This window comes from Symphodus melops (assembly GCF_947650265.1).
Source record: "Symphodus melops genome assembly, chromosome: 22".
In the NCBI taxonomy this organism is placed as follows: domain Eukaryota; kingdom Metazoa; phylum Chordata; class Actinopteri; order Labriformes; family Labridae; genus Symphodus; species Symphodus melops.
In genome coordinates, this window is record NC_136712.1 from 4,312,167 (window position 1) to 4,328,505 (window position 16,339).

Genomic DNA, 16,339 nt, shown 5'->3' on the forward strand with positions numbered 1-16,339 from the left:
GGCTAAAACAAAAAACTCACTCAAAACTTAATCCAACCGGCAACAGGAAACAAGAAACATCCGACAGGAGACAGGGTACATGAGACAATGAGGCGACAACACGAGGGAAGGAACACAGAGACTAAACAGACACAGGGGTAATCAAACACAGGTGAGACTGGTTACACAGGTGAAGACAATCAGGGCGATCAAGACAGGAAAACAAAGAGGGGCAGGAAACAAGACAACACTGAGGACCAGAACCACAAAATAAAAGAAGAAACACGAAAGACTGAAACTAAGAAACATACAAGAGAAAACAGTCCACACCAGGGAATTAATAAAACTCAAAACACTGAAATAAAACATAAATAAAACCAAGCTAAGCTACAGCTAGCAGAGTATTAGCATTGAGTTAGAATAGTGGACAGAGTCAGAAACAAGGGTGAGAGAACGGGGGATCAATGTAAGAAAGGAGCCACAGGTGGGAATCGAACCCTGGCTGCTCCCTATGGAGGACGGCCGTCTCCGTACATGTCGCACATGGACCAACCACGAGGCTATCGGAGCTTTAATAACAGGACCCCGAAGCAGCATCATGATTTATAAGGAAATGTCTAGACATGAAACTTGAAGGATTTTGCTGCCTTTCAAAGTCAAAACACTTTTTCACTTCAGTTTTTGTTGAATCCAGCTTTGAACACAAACAAAATATTGATTGAAGATGAGTACAAGTAAAAACCATTTCCTTTGGACTTACAGTCTAGAAGCTCAAATTTGAAGCTTAAATTGGTAAGTGTAAGTGCAAACAGGCTAAACCTCCTTTGTGACATCTTTTCTCCGTGCTTGCAGTAGAAAACCCTTTTTCAGTGTGTGTGTGTGTGTGTGTGTGTGCGCGCGCGCGCGTGCAGGCAGCAGTATTCACGTCTTAGCATGAAGCCTCATATACCTCAGTGGTGTCATTTGCAGACTAAGCGTTTGGTCTCCTCTGTGCAGGCTGCACCCTCTCTGCTTCTTTACTACAGGCTGTAAATTATTCAAGCTTAAAGCGATTATATCTGAGGCTCATGCTCTGCAGGTATGTGGGGAAGGAGATACAGCCTGCGATGCTGTTGCCTGCTAAGGGGTTTTCATACGTCTGCTAAAGACAATATTTTAACGATCCAAATGTAGAACAAAGCCTTGCACTTCCCCTTCACACTAATACAAACATTCCCTGTGTAGAAAAAACTTAATAAAGCCAGAACAAACTTTTCAGACACTAATCAGACGAGCTGAATCGTATCACTCTGCAGTTAATTCTACCCAGACTTCTCGAGTTATCGAAGCATGTCTCTGATGTACACGAGGCGGGCATCGGTCCAAGAGCTCTGTGGCACCGCCTGTTTGAAGCTAAATCTCCCAAGTGTTTCTCTTTTCTTACACTTGGCACGGAGCGGCTTGGGGAGGTATTTAGGAGCTTGTAACAGTGTGTTGTGTTGGAGCCGCAGATCGGGAACTGAGCTGGGATCAGTGTTTTAGCGACGGCGGCCTCCTGACCGCAGAGATTTGCTTTGACGGCCAAGAGAGCCGCTGACCAAGTGTCACGCACAAGCAGACGGGAATGAAACATAAGCCAGCGCTTTGCCTGGGATTCATCCCTGTGTGTCCCCGTCTCCATCATCGAGCCTCTCTGTCTGTCTGCTGCACAAACACAAGAGCCAAAAGAACACAACTCCCTGGGTCACAAATATGTCGATCATCATCCACATAACAGCATCGGTCATTTAAAAGACCTCCTTAGGACATTTTCTAAAAGGGTATTGTCTGATTATATAGAGCATGTGTTTTTTTTAGAGAAATGTAAAAAGCAGAGTTTGTGCAGTTTAAAGTCAAAGTTTCAGCAAAGACTACACAGGATTGAATTAAAACACGGTTAACGCCCATCACTTTAAAAGTCTCTTATAAATCCTCTCAGGATTTTCCAGGAATTTACAATGCCCTTTCCATAACCTTCATATTCAATTCCCTAGGAAGAGGTGAGGGCAGGTTTTTGATTGGTGCAGAGAGATCCCCCTTCAGGCATTGGAAAGTCTCTCTGTATTGTTTATGAATCTGTCACATGCGATCTCTGTGGCTAAAGCTGCAGTAAGCAGCATGAACATTTTGATGGAAAACACCTCCACCTCTTCCTCTGCTACTGTACCTCATATAACTCTGCTAAGCTCCTCCCACCAAATAAAGTACAAGATAAGACACCAATCATTGTTACTGCAAACTGTCTGTTCCATCCAGCTGGTTATGTCAGACTATGAGTGAAACTGATCATAAAAAACTGAAGTAAAGTTTTTTATTAGTTCCTTTTTCAGCAGTTAAGTTATTGTCTTAATCCTCACCAAAAGATCCTTCATTTATTTCAAAATAAAAGTACATTAAATTTAAACAGCAAGAAAAGTACCATCAGCTTAAGATTCAAAATAGAAGCCTGACATTTTTTTTATTTTTAAGTGCAAAATATTGGAGTTTCAAACATGTGGTCAAAAATGTGATTAAATGCAATAAAGTATTGACGTTTAGTGATTAATCATGATTAATACATTTTGACAGCCCTATAAAATTTGAATGAAATGTTGTAGCCTACTGTCAAAAAAAAAATTGGAAGATTTATTTTAGGAATAACAGTATGACTTGATGTCATATTATATTTGACAAGTGCTGGACATGATTTTCTTATTTAATGATGTGATGGCTTAAAAGAAAAAAAACTGCCCCAAAAAGCAGGCTTTATCATGCAAAAGCAGAATCCAGTATGAGAATTAAATGGAATTTTAAAAGCGATATACACTTCTTGTAAAAACCCCTGGCAAGACAGAATTGGCTTGAAAAAAAAATCAGTCTCGCTCTGCCTGAACTGTCAACACGCTCGAAGGCATTGCTCTCAGTATTTGTCTCTGTATTTGTGTGATCCGCAGGATGTTCCAAAAGAAGAAGAAGTGAAGAAGAGAGACAAAAGGTGGATCTCAAAGACCATCTGTGTGCGTCGAATCCCAAAAGGAAATCTCTCTTCTCCGTCGTGGAGGAAAAACCAACAAGTAGAAGACTCTTTGACTCACTCTCTCCCTTCCAGTGTACCACCGATTACTGAGCAAAAAAAACACAGAGAGCAGTTTGTCCTGAATCCGGTGCTTTGAAGAACAAGAACGAGGGAGTTAAGCACTGAAAGTCGTCTGTTTTAACTTCCCTTTTCTCCTGATTGTGACTCTTACTGAAACTCCCTTTTTTTTGTGTTAGTTGTTTTCTTCACAAGTCCATTTTTTAATCGCCATTTCTGCCATAGGTATCATTTGTACAGTGGTGTTTCTATTGGTTCCTCAACTGGTGCTTGTGTCTCCGTATGAATGACTATTCGTTTCTTTTCTTTGTGTCAAATCTGTCCTGTTTTGGATAAACGTGAACTCTTTTTTACCTTCTATATTGTAGCAGGAGAGATTTTGTATTTTGTAGGTTTAGCAATAACTCACCATGTTCCGTTTCGACGTTTCACTCAATACATCCACGATCGCCTACATACGTTGAGTTTATGGCATCAACATGTAAAACACTGTCAAGCAAACTGGGTCTTATGTACTGTAAGGCAGCTCCTGTGTCCAGATCAAATCTGATGTGCCATTTAAAGAGATTATTGATTTACAGGTGGCACCAACAATTGATGTGCAATAACTGCGATTATTCACAGACTTTTTGAAGCTAATCCCCACTCAGATGTATTTAGAAAATATGTCACCAAGAGATTTAACAAGCAGAATGTCACATTTTGAACTGAATTGAACCCAAATATACCAGATTTGTTTATATTCCAGATGTATCTATTTAAAAGTTTATAGATTCAGAGTTTAACATAAAGTTTATTGCTCCTTTTAATATGATGTATTATTTTTATTATTACTCATGTACCACAGCTAACAGCTGGCATATGTATATCTATTCCTTTGTGTTTCTGTTTTGACAATCATATTCCTCTGTACCTGTCAGAGATCTCTGCTTTATCAACTTGTCTTTAGCAGCACATAAGCTGATTTAAAGTGGTCATCCGCCTGGTCTGTGTTTGTTCTCTAACGCCTCCATCTTTTGGTGCTAAATGCTCCTTGTTTTGTTTTGTTTTGTTTTGTCTGCACTGCACTTCCCAGAGATCACTCCTGTGTTGATCTTTCTTCATGTGTTTTCTGTAGTTTTTTGTTTTTTTTATTGTCCTTGCGTGGGACTCTTTTGTCTCGTTGGCTAAACCACGCAGGCATTACCGCTCACGTCGTTTCTGCTTATGTTCATTCCAAAAGAAGTTGAATACATAAAACACACTACTTACTGTATACTACAGGAGAGACCTTTCTGGAGCTCGCTGCATGTCAAGAATGAGAAGCTGTGATAAAGTCATCAGTTTGTATTTTCATGAGTTGCAGATGTGTTCTTTGGATTGCTTCGTGGATACATCTGTTAATAAAACAAGTTTTATCCTGATTTAAAGTACATCTACTGTAATTACACAAGATCATCTGAGCAAAATTCTTTTACATGCATAACATGCTGAGCTGAGAATTATCCTCAATGACCGGTCAGCACTGGGGTAGCGTGATTTTCGGTTGCCTCTGTGCTCAGGTTGTACAGGGAGGTTATACAGTTTTGTTGTCCCTTGCTACATTTTACAAGCAAAACATCCCAACTAAGCAGATCCCTTTTTGTATCTTTAAATCACAGGTACTCTTTCTTAATTGACATTTTTGAAGCTGATGGTCCTGTATTACCGTAAAGATAAAAAAAAAAAGACAGCAAACTGTTGATATGCAATTGTTATACATACTATATTTGTATAAATAAATCTATGTGCTTGTGTACAGTGAATGCTTTGCCGACCCTTTCTTCCCATCCCACAAATGCCTTTGCAGCATCATGTTGTTGGCGTCTGTGAAGGATTTGTTCTGCGTTGTCTTACGAGTTAAATTCGACAAACGCTATAGCTGCTTCTAGTTGTTTGAGAGCTCTTTGGTTGCATGCGATGAAGACAGTTCACACAGAGAACAAACAAGGAAGGACGCACGAGTGGAAATTTAATTTCTGAACCCACTGGTTAATATCTGCCAGTTATTCAAGTCTTTAGCATTTAGTCCTTAATCAATTATTTATAAATGGAGATAAGCAGTTTAAGTCGTCTTTAATCTTAATTCATATATCTAAGTCACTTTTCAGACTACTAACAATCCTAAACCTAAAATATATCTATAACTAACTATAAGCAGGAAGTAAGGCTATAAAGTTAGCTTTAAATATAAGTAGGACAGGTGAAGGAGTCACTATTCACACGTGGGTAGATCGAAAGAAAGCTACATAGGTATACAAGCTACATCGTTATGTAGATACATGCTGTGTTGAAAAATACAATAATCTTCCAACAACTTATTAATTTCACATTTTTAATTGTTGAAGATAAAACTATCCCTCAGACTGGTTAGTAAATACCCATAGTCAGTTGACATAGTTGGCTCATATATTGTAGCGTGTAGAAAAGGTCCAAATGAAGAACAGATTGTCAGTGGTTGTGTCTTAATTGAGAGCCACCTCTGAAGGTGAAGTGATTAAAGCTGATGTAGTGAAACGTCTCTAAAGGCTCGTCCAGGTTTTAAGACCGGGAACAGAATGTCAATGGCCTTTTGTTAGCTCAATACAAAGAGCAGGCACTGAAACTAACAAAGAGACTCTTGTAAGTGGAAGGTATTAACCTGAAACAATGACAGTGTAAGCACTGAGCAGGGGCGCTCCTTTCCCATGTTGTACACAAAGTGTCTTGTGTTAACCAACAATCACCACTTCTACAGAGAATTAACCAAAACCTGAAGTGACAAAAGTCACAGTCCAGGTGACGGGTGACAAATCCTTCACCTGTCTTTGTAGCTCTTAATTAGCAGCATAATGCAACACCTTTCAGAGTGTTAAATAGCAACCATAAGTGCTCCTCTTAAGTGGTCACTTCTGATGTACTGGAGTTTACAAACAGATGGTTATAATGATACATGTGGGTCTGAAACGAAGTATAAAGTAAAGATACTGTGCCTTTTCATTCTCATGGTATCTCCTAATTAACACATTCTGCTATATTTAAGGTGTGAAAGCTGTTCTCGTCGATCCTTATCTCTGTGCCCTAAAATAACTTACTGTTTTAAACATACTGCAGCATCCAAGACCTTGAATGTGTTGCCACTTGGTTAAGAACTCATAACTTTCAATGTGTGATATCTTTGGTGTGACACTTGATCGTCAATTGGATTAAATTTGATTACAACACTTTGCAATAAGAGTAATGACACAGTTGTTGATGCAGTAATTAGCATTCAAACTTACATTAGTATTCAATTATTATTTAGCTGTTTGGTAACGCTTTGCACTGATGGGACATCCATCAGTGTAATCCAAAGCTGGATCCAAAGGCAACTGGACTTGTTTGAAAAACTGAGGAAGCCTTCTAGAGGAGAGGTGAAACATCCTCAAGATCTTCAATAAAATCCAGTAGCCTTTGGACTGAAATTTCTCCAGTATTCGCTTACAATATTGTTTGCGTAAACATGCAATAAAAATGTCTTGTTAAAGTAATAATCATCAACAAATATTGTAATTATACAAAAATAAGAATTGGATTATAAAATGCTTCTTGCATTTTAAAAAATTTGCAAATTGGTAGATTTGTAAATTAACATACTTGTCAATAACATTTTTTCAATTGAGTTGTCCAATTACTCTTCAACCCAAAATCTTTAACTGGGCAATTAACCTTTAAAATATTAGCTTTATAAACTCCATGTATTATTCCCACTTTGTGAGCTGAAATGTATGGATTAAAGGAAGTATCCCTGAAGTATTTTTTTTTTCAAATGTACAAGAGTCAGAAAAGCGTGAAACATAATAAGGTTGACTAACAGTTCAGACATTAAATCATTTTCATTTCCTTCTTTGCGGCTCCTTGGTAAGAAAACTGTACAACATGACAGGTTTTGCTGGAGGGCAGATTGAACTCTCCAAAGACCTGAGTTAAACATTCATTATAAGATCAGGAATTCACTGAAATGTGAGGAAATGTACTCAAGAGACCCTGTGATATTTTTTTTGTTCTTTAAGAGTCTAAATAGCTCATGTGGGTTTACACCTGCTCATTTAAATTGATCATTAAAAAGCAAACAGAGGCTAAATAAAATATGACAAGTGAGTGTGAGGGAAACACGAGAAACACTCCCCCCTTGTGGTCACAGTGAGTACTGCAGTAATGGCTGCCATTGAGTCATCCTACGTATGAGTTAATTTATCAATGATTATTATTTTAATTGTCAAAGGGACGTGAAACATTTTAGAATATTTATGTTTAAAAATGTGTCTAAGTAGGTCTTTACATTTGCCTTAAACCTAAACGACCTTGATGTGAACTTGTAGTTTTTGTGTTGACGCTCCAGGCTCTGTGTGTGAGCCATTCATGTATCATAAACCAGTGAGTGCAGCCATGAAAAGAAATGACATCAGTGACATTCGGAGAGTGGTACACGGGCCGTGGAGTTTAGTGAAACACAAGCGGCAGCTGGTATGCTCACAATGTTTCACAATGAGAGTCCCATCCACTGAAGAGCTGCGAGTATGTGCCTACAAGCAGAGCTCATGGACTTCAAGCTGACCTCCACATGTGAAATAAAACAGCGCTGTTGTAGAGACAATGTAAAAATGATACATATATTATAAAATGAACACAGAGTTTATCCTGCCGTTTTGTTTCCATAAAAAAATATTGCATAACAATGTCGAACAGTTGTGTTTTTCCAGCAAACAAAAGTCTGCGTACATTTAAAAAAAATTCTTTATTTCTATTTTGTGCGACTTTTACATTTACTCCAACACATTGCCGAGGCAAATATTACTTTATTCTTTACTTTTAGAATTGAATAGAATTATTGGTTCTCTCCCCCAATTGGCAACAAGCATTAAAACTAGTTATACAGTCGGTGACTTGTACATTTTAAAAAGCATCTCCTGATGTATCTCGTGCTATTTTCTGACTTATCTTTTGATTTATTTTTTGGACATTTTGCAAGAAAGAAAAAAAGCTAAATGTCACAACGTGTCAGTTTATTGAAGTGTAGCTGCATTTCCAAGAGATACGTGAGATAAGTGTTTCTGCATGTTTTCCTCTTTATACTTCGGGGTCTAATTACCTCTCCCATCATTGCTCTCCAGGAATAGCAACGGTGAAATTGCTTTTATCAGTTTAGCAAGAAAATAATAAAGTAATAATGCTGAAGCCCAGAGGAAACGTATGAAATATTAAGCCACTGTGAAAAGGATTCATAAAGGAGAGATGCGGGGACAGAATTTCTGGTCGTTGCAATTAAACTAAGTTTTGCACATTCAAGTAAAAAGAAGAGCAAGAACTACGAGTATGCTGGTGACTTACAGCTTGATCAAAGACACAATGCAGTTCATCACACATGTAAACCCCCCCCCCCCCCTGTCACAGAGCACATATTAGAGGCCATTTGTTCTGCACTCTGGTGTTGATGGTACAATCTGAGGTGTTAATGATGACTCACATTTGGAAGGGGAGAACAAACAGGTATAACCTCCGAGCCTGAAACACACAGCATACCGTGAAAGAACAGAGACACTCAAATGTGCTCAGAGTGGGGAAAAACACATGTTTTTGTATAAACTGCATTTGCATTCGCATTCGCAGTTATCGAGCTTTCAGGTATTTGGATAAGAAGGCGACATTAAAGATGGATTAAATCGTCGTTCCCTCTGCTGTAATGACTCACATGCAGCAGGCTATGAGTAATTGCAGCAGAGTGAGATGATTAATGGTATCAGCTGACCTCTATAAGGTTTCTAAATGTGAGCTCCACACCTTGTTAGCTGCAGACAGTCTGGACTCTCCTGTACCCCCCCTCCCCCCCCCCCTCCCTTGTCACATAATAAATAACTCAACCTTTAATTGTGATGAAACCGTCTTCTTAAAGACTCATCATCCTGCAAATGTATGCTCACTCGAATGATTAATATAGCTGCTCTGTTTAGAGCAGATGATGCATTTTCCCAAAAGTTCTCCAAACAATGATCGATTTAACGTTACACACTAAAAAAAACGTATCAGTTTGAACTTTAAAAGAAGTTAGTGTCTGGGCTGTCTTAACATTTGATGTAGCATAACTTGCATTGAGGAGTTCCTTTAGCGTTGTTTTCATTAACTGAACATGAACCAGGGACCCTGGCAGTGAGTAAGGTCTTTTACCTGCTTTTTATTAAGTGTCTTGAGATTTGTTGTGAATTGGTGCTATACAAATTTAGTTTGCATTTATCCATTTTTTTATGTTTACGTATGTCCTTGTGATAAGTTCAAAAGATTTCTTGGTATAAGGAAAGAGAAGAAAAAGACAGACGACCCAAATACAAAAAAATTGAAAATACTCGCACTTTTTTACAAAACAGTAAAAGATTTAATGTTCACAAAAACATGAAAAGTAGGAAATTAAACTGCATAAATACCATATCATGTAGGAATAATACAACATTACATTAACTGTCAGAATTAAATACGTCTCATGGGTTATAATAGCATGTTTAGAATAAATGGGAATTTACATTACATATTTACAATCTCATGTACAGAACAAAAGCTGCTTGTCCTCACAAAGAGGATCTCTTATCTCTTCTTGTTGCGTATGCAGCTTCTGCTTGGTGGCAATATATCCAACAACAAAGCTTCCAAATAGTCCCTCACAGGACTTGATAAACGGGCCTTGATCCGGGGCTCTCCGGAGTGCACGGCTGCGAGTCAGAGCTGCCGGGGGAGAAGGTGGACGCCATGTCTCGCATAGCCGCCGGGCCGCAGCTGGACTCCACCGAGGACAGACGGTCAACGATGCTGGAGAGGCACTGCAGGCTGGAGGCTCCGACTGACTTATCTCCCAAGCTGTCTAAAAAATGAAGAGATAGTCATGATCAGTCTGGACTAGAACTGTAGTGATATTTTACGAAATAATCACATTTTATGTTTTTATGGCTTTTTCAATTTTATTATTATAATAGCAAAATAAGATGATTAAAACCATCCATCTTTTTAGAGTGCAATATATGCATGAATGCCAGTCTTATTCATATCAAGCTGGAGGTTTTTGCTGGGAAAAGGTCTTACCATTCTTTGCATATGAATAACTGTTGCTGTAGTTTGCATTCAGCTGTTGCCACAATGGACTGTTGCTGTCAGCCTGCAAGGAACAGAAAAGTCAAATTTAACCTTGAATTCCTGCAAAACTGCACTGAAAAAAACATTAAAAAAGACATTAACTTTTATGTTTTGGGGGGAAAAATCTAAGGGAGAGGTAAAAGCATTAACAAAATAGAGGCAAATACAACCCGGTGCCCTTCATGTTTGTCTCCACAGACTAATAAATCCTGAATTCCAAAGTTATGGGGCCTTCTTTATTTCACATGCACCTTAAAGCTGAAGTGGCAGTGTGTGTATGCGCGCGCTCCCCTTCCACTGCCCGCTCCGCTCCGAGCGTGCCCAATCGATTGTATCAGTGGAAGCAACACCAGTTTGTGCAAGATGACACTTTCTCTGAGTAAATCTGCAGAAAATCCTGGCAGCGGTGCAGAACATGCAGGCAGGATGGAATGCAGAAACGCACCCCGCTTTTCCCTGCCAGACTTCAGCAAGGTGGATTTAGTTTGGTTTATTAGTGCGCCTATAAAATATCCGGTGGTGGGAAAGCCGTTACTGCATCTTGAATGATGAGTTTCTTTTGTATTAGTGGATCACCTCAGACTGTTCTCAAAAGCAACTAATTCATCCCGACTGGTAATAAGATGCGATGCACAGAGTGGGCAGAGATGTATGTAAGACTGCAGAATAGATGTTTGCATTAAAGAATTACAGGAGCGTATGACATGCATGGCAAAGCAGGGTAATTGAGGTTGTAAGGCTAGACAAGCTTATTTGATTGGGGACAAAAAAAAAAATCCTGGTTCTGTTATGAAAAGATATAAGAAATTTAAAGCTGTTTGAGGTTGAATTGAAAAATTCTAGAGATCAAAAGGTGAAGTTTCAACAAGATGAAGTCCTGTCCTACATGCAGTTGTGGTTCTCTCTCTGCAGAGAGCTTCAAGATTCTGTAAATCGGATTTGTCTGAGGCTGAAGGTGTGGATCTTACCATGCCGTCCGAGCAGTTGGACAGTGGGCTCCCCGGCTCGGAGCTGCTCTCTCCAGGTAGGCCGTAGTAGTTCTCCACCTGCTCTCTTAGCAGATCCTGCAGGCTCTCAATGTATTGGATGGCGTTGCGGAGGATCTCAACCTTGGGCAGTCGTTGGCTTGGGTTGGCCGAGGTGCAGCGCCTCAAAGCCTCAAATGCGTGGTTCACTTTCTTCAGCCGCCTGCGTTCTCGCATAGTAGCGGCTCGTCTGCGGTCCACAAAGTTGGACTTACGCTTGCAGGCTTTGCAGGCCCATTGGAGGCAGTGTCCCGGCTGGTGGGGCGCTCCGGGGACCCTGACATGCTCGTCCTCCTCAGAGCCGGTAAGCTCCCCGCCATGGCCGAACTCAAGGCTGTCCGGAGACGAAGCGCACGCTCGGTCATAGTAGACCTGGGACGGTGAGAAGACCTCCATTGTTTGTCGGGGTTAGAATAGAGGCAGAGATGGGTGCAGAGGAAGAAAGGAGTGTGTTAAGAGGAGACCTCTGAGTGATATGAGGGGTCTGTTGCCCCGGGGGCCCCTTATATGCCCCCAGGCCAGAGCCCAGGGCCCACATTGGCCAGATCTAATTACCATGGCCCATTGGCCCAGCCAGAAGGCAGGCTGGGGTTAGCCCAGCTCCCTCCCTGCCCAATCTCACCCCCCAGTACCCTGCAGAGTTTCCCACATCTGCACTTACTGGTGTTTTCCTACTCATCACCACCCAGCTCTCCTTCCAAAAACCTTCCTCTTGCAAGGCCATGATGAATACGATGTTTGGGAATGTTTCACGAGTCTGAGTGGACATTTGAAGGTTTACCCATCACGTTACTCGTTTTTTTAAGTTCTTCTTTTAACTTTAAGATTTATCTCTAACTGACCTCCAGGCATCAAGTCAAAGCTGAACATGAAAGTGACACTCAAATATGAAGACATAAATATAAAAGACAGCATGTTTTCTTTTTTGGTCAAACTGTGCAGAAAAGTAGGGCCACCACTTGTAGAAGTATGTGGGCCGATTGTTACGCTGCAGACAGCAGCGTTGCAGATGCAGCCCAGCTGCAAAGGAAGGTGTAACATTTCAAACCCTGAGAATTTCACATTACAGTGGTAAGCCCCCTCTAAACACCCCGAGATCATCAGTGAAGGTGCTGCAAATGAGAGGATCCCTGTTTGCCAGAGCTCATTAAAACACTAATTACACAACTGACACCACTGCAAAATTCCTTGTACCACTCTGCCTCAGAGGGCCAAATTTTGACCATTAAAAGTTATTGACACAAGACAAGTACTTCAATCCAGCAGAGAACAGATGGTCATTATGGTGCAGGAGTTTCTATTCAAGCAAAGGACTTCAGGGGCTTCAAGCAATGAGAGAGGCGTTTATGGTGCAGACAACACAGACTGCCTTTCATTTGTTACTTTTCCATCTCAATGAAAACAAAATGTGTGTTAGTTAAATCATATTTAGATATGTAGAGACTTAAGTGCCACTTTCTTCATTTTGTACAGAGATTCTGCCTCACAACAGATGGTCATAATGCTACAGTCGTTTTCATACCAGTAGAGAACTTGAAAGGCTTGAAGCACTGAGAAATGACAACTTGTTCACAGCTAAAGTTCTATACAAGTTGGTGACCTGGTTGAGTAAAAGCAAAGAGAAATGAAACTTTTTTTGCAGTGCAAAAATCTCACCTCCCTCTTGACCCCGACCCCTTTTCATTTATATTAGAGTATAATTGGAAGACAGAATGAAATAATTTCTTATTTTTTAAAGTGCAAATAAAAAAAAAACCTTTGGCTTTGTTGGCAAAGCAAATTAATGATACAATTTTAATCATTTAATATCTGTTTTTTAAATAACAAAAAAGGTTACAGCACAAAAGCCAAATTAACATATTAAAAGGAAAGTGGTAAAATAAAGTGGTTTTAATAGTTACATTTTTACAGTGTAACTTTATCCATATTAAGATGTTGGGGCTTTTGTGAAATGTATTTTTGCCTCAGCTCAGTTTGCTTCCTCATAATGACACTTGGTGTTATTTCAGACTTCACTGAAGTGAGTTTGAAATGTTCCAGAAGACACAAATTGTCAGACTGAAATCAGACTTTTTTAACGAGCAAGCCCGGAGCAGTTTAGGTAATTATGTTGTTGACAGCTTACAAGGATACAATGCGGATATTTCTCACAATGTGTCAAAGCGTTTGGCGAGCCCCCTACTCTGGGAACAGCGCGCACCTAAGAAAACAGCGGGGACCTGCTGCCTCTGAATTGCAGTCCGAGTTTGGATTAGGCACAGCTGAAGAAGACATCGCGCTTGTAGCTGCTGAGAAGATCAAAGACTGTTTGGGCTCAGAACGACGTGGACGATGAGAAAACCTGCTATCAACAGATAGATTATCTAGGCTGGAGCTAGATTTACGCAGCACATGGTTGTATTGGCGTGGGGTTTTATTTTTACGCATAGACCGGCGCTGTGATCCGTGCGCGCTGCTGGTCTCTAGGGAACTCTGAGTTTGCTTTTGTGTTGTTCTCAGGGGTCAGAGACAGAGTTAAGTGAAGGGCAGGAGGTGATCCTTTATGTGCATCTCCCTCACGTCTGAAAACCTTATTTCTTCTAAACGGCCTCATGCTTTAACTTTATGTGCTGCTAGTTTGGGGCAACACAAGCCTCACTGACACGATTTATCACGTACATTCCTGCAAAAAAAAAAAAAAAACCCTGACGCTCCAGTGGTTGAAATTGAAGCCTTAATTAATATTACTTTGTGGAGTTTCACTACAAAACTGTTGTTGGTGAAATTAATGTTGTAACTCACAAAATACAAAGTCAGTTTCAGTTTCTTACAAGTAAAGGCTGTTTATCTATGAATCAAGTTAAACAAAAATTAAATTGTGTTTACTGTTAAACAATTTCCCAATATTATTATCATGACAGCCTATGGTGACCTATATTACATAAATACATTTTGTGATTAATGGTGATAAGAAATGCTAATAAATCAATAACATAATAGTTTGTGTCCATATTTATTGTCTTTTTTAATCTTATAATAATTCCTGTGAACACATTAAAGACTCCATCCCATGGTCCATTTTTAACTCCACACAAGAATTGGCTTCAAAACATTTTGAGTGGCACCAGCATTTGTTTGGCAGTGAGCAGAACGAGATGAACTGCAAGACGACTCTGCAGTGAATCCTTTTCCTCGCAGGATATTCCAGTTAAAGTCTGGATAAATCGAAGCGTTCAACCCTTCAAGCTCACCTTTCATCAGCTCGGATTTTTAAAACACTGCCTTCACAGCCAAATTAGGATTATATGGTGTCATCAGTAACACCAAAATCCCTGTAAAGTCAGACCAGAGAGTCAGGGTGCTTAAAATAAGGCGGTAAGGACCAAAAACAAAACAGAATAATTGTTAAACCTAACCCTAACTACAAAAATAAAGGTTTATATGCAAAATAAACAATAATTAAATCTCAGTCTGGATAACGAGTAACCCATGTTGAATCGGAAACACCTTTTGTGCACCACAAACTGTGATTGTTGCTGTTTCTGCGTAAATTAAGTCATTACCAAAGAGACAGTCAATTAACAGATACCCCTGGAGCTGCAGAAAGTATTGCAGTAAAGCTGCTATCAGATGGAGCGCACAGGAGACCATTAAAATCACATTACCGTTTCAGGATATTATGTTTCCGTCTGCTTTCAGGATATTTGGTCAAAGATATGAATAGCTCTGTTGAAAACAGCCATATAAGAGTCACGGATTACTGCCTCTTTTTTTTTTTTTTTTTTGCTCTGTGGTGGAACAAGTACTTATATCCTTTACTTGAATAAAAGCAGTAATACAAATATGTGATACATATGTTTCTTTCATACATTGTTGAGTAGATTGTGTGTGAAAGTTGTTTTCTGGATAATTTGTGGAGTACTTAACAATACACACTATTGTTATATTTAATCAAAATAATAACCTTCCATGGTTTGTAAAGTACTATACATTCACAATTTCAGTATCTACATATAAACATCACTTCACTGCGCATAAGTCTACTTCCAGGTTTTGCATTCATCTTATGTCTGGATACTTAAGCACAATTCAGTTGTGTACTTGTTGGAGGTGTTATTCTCAGTATTTGACACTTTATAGTGGGTAAATTATACCGTTAAAGAGACTTTACATAATCTTAGTCGTTTATGTTACAATATCATATTGTATACTTGTTGGTTTTCAGTTCACTTGAATCTATACAAGTTAAATCAAAGCTACAAAGTTTAGAAACGCGTACAAATAATATGACAAAATACGTGTTAAATCTCAGGAAATGAATAGATTGCACACGTCATAAAGAAATACATCAGCTGACAGTGTAAGAGTCCTTTTAAATAGTTCTCCGGAGCATTTTGGTATCCTTGACTGGTCACTGAATACAAATTTTAGACACTAAAAAAACACCAAAAATGGTTGCATGCAAATTACAAGTGATCAAAACTCTCTCCTTGCAGCTTTTTAATAAAGATAAAATAATGGAAAATGTTAAGGAAGTCTGCATTCATGCATTTACTTTAAAACCTTTTTAAAAAAAGCTTTCATTGCTGGATTGTTACATCGGGGTCTGTATATTCTGGTAAACCTGAGACCTGCGACATGCTGCACGGACATAATTTGTAAGTATGTGCATGCCTGAGATATGATGCAGATTCCCAGAGGTCGGCCAGGGCTCTGTGTCATCCATGGAGCTCTGAGGAAGAGCAACATCAACAAACGCCCCCCCTCTCATGTCAATAAACGACAAACAAGACTCAATGGATTTACATACCGTGAGCGTCACGTCACTGTTTTATTAGCTGGCCTGTAAACACTTTGCCGAAGCAGGCGATGATTAATTCAGGGCTAATGACTCACATAACTTCACCATCCCAGCGGGCTTTGCACTTAGGCCGAGTGCCCAAAGTTTCCAAGTCTGATCATGCTGCGTTTGGAAGGGGCTCGAGTTACTGTCGCGGTATCAGGTCTTAAATAAAAAAGGGCAACCTGACTAAAAGTGAACTATTTCAGTGAATTTAATGTATGTAATGTAATGTATTTCTGACAGTGGTGAATTTTATTTTATCCTCTA

The 16,339-nt window shown here is 39.5% G+C and overlaps 3 protein-coding genes across 4 annotated transcripts in view; 1 reads left to right on the top strand and 2 right to left on the bottom strand.

The window, feature by feature from the left end:
* Window positions 1-2,932, bottom strand: part of acss3 (acyl-CoA synthetase short chain family member 3) — a 126,165-nt gene extending 123,233 nt beyond the window's left edge. Inside the window, exon 1 of the mRNA XM_079335544.1 lies at window positions 21-2,932. The gene's annotated coding sequence lies outside the window, so the exon portion shown is untranslated. The remainder of the gene's footprint in view (window positions 1-20) is intronic.
* Window positions 1-4,473, top strand: part of lin7a (lin-7 homolog A (C. elegans)) — a 31,149-nt gene extending 26,676 nt beyond the window's left edge. For both annotated transcript variants that reach the window (XM_079335547.1, XM_079335546.1), the window contains exon 6: window positions 2,931-4,473. Coding sequence is in view for 1 of the 2 variants with exons in the window: in XM_079335546.1 (XP_079191672.1) it covers window positions 2,931-2,955 (25 nt within the window). In the remaining variant the exon portion in view is untranslated. The remainder of the gene's footprint in view (window positions 1-2,930) is intronic.
* A 5,019-nt stretch (window positions 4,474-9,492) lies between these two features.
* Window positions 9,493-12,759, bottom strand: myf5 (myogenic factor 5). The gene is given in 4 exon segments (XM_079334876.1): window positions 9,493-9,956; window positions 10,175-10,247; window positions 11,194-11,655; window positions 11,657-12,759. Coding segments are annotated over 4 exon segments (867 nt in total). The 5' UTR covers window positions 11,789-12,759; the 3' UTR covers window positions 9,493-9,756.
* Between the last annotated feature and the right edge of the window lie 3,580 nt (window positions 12,760-16,339).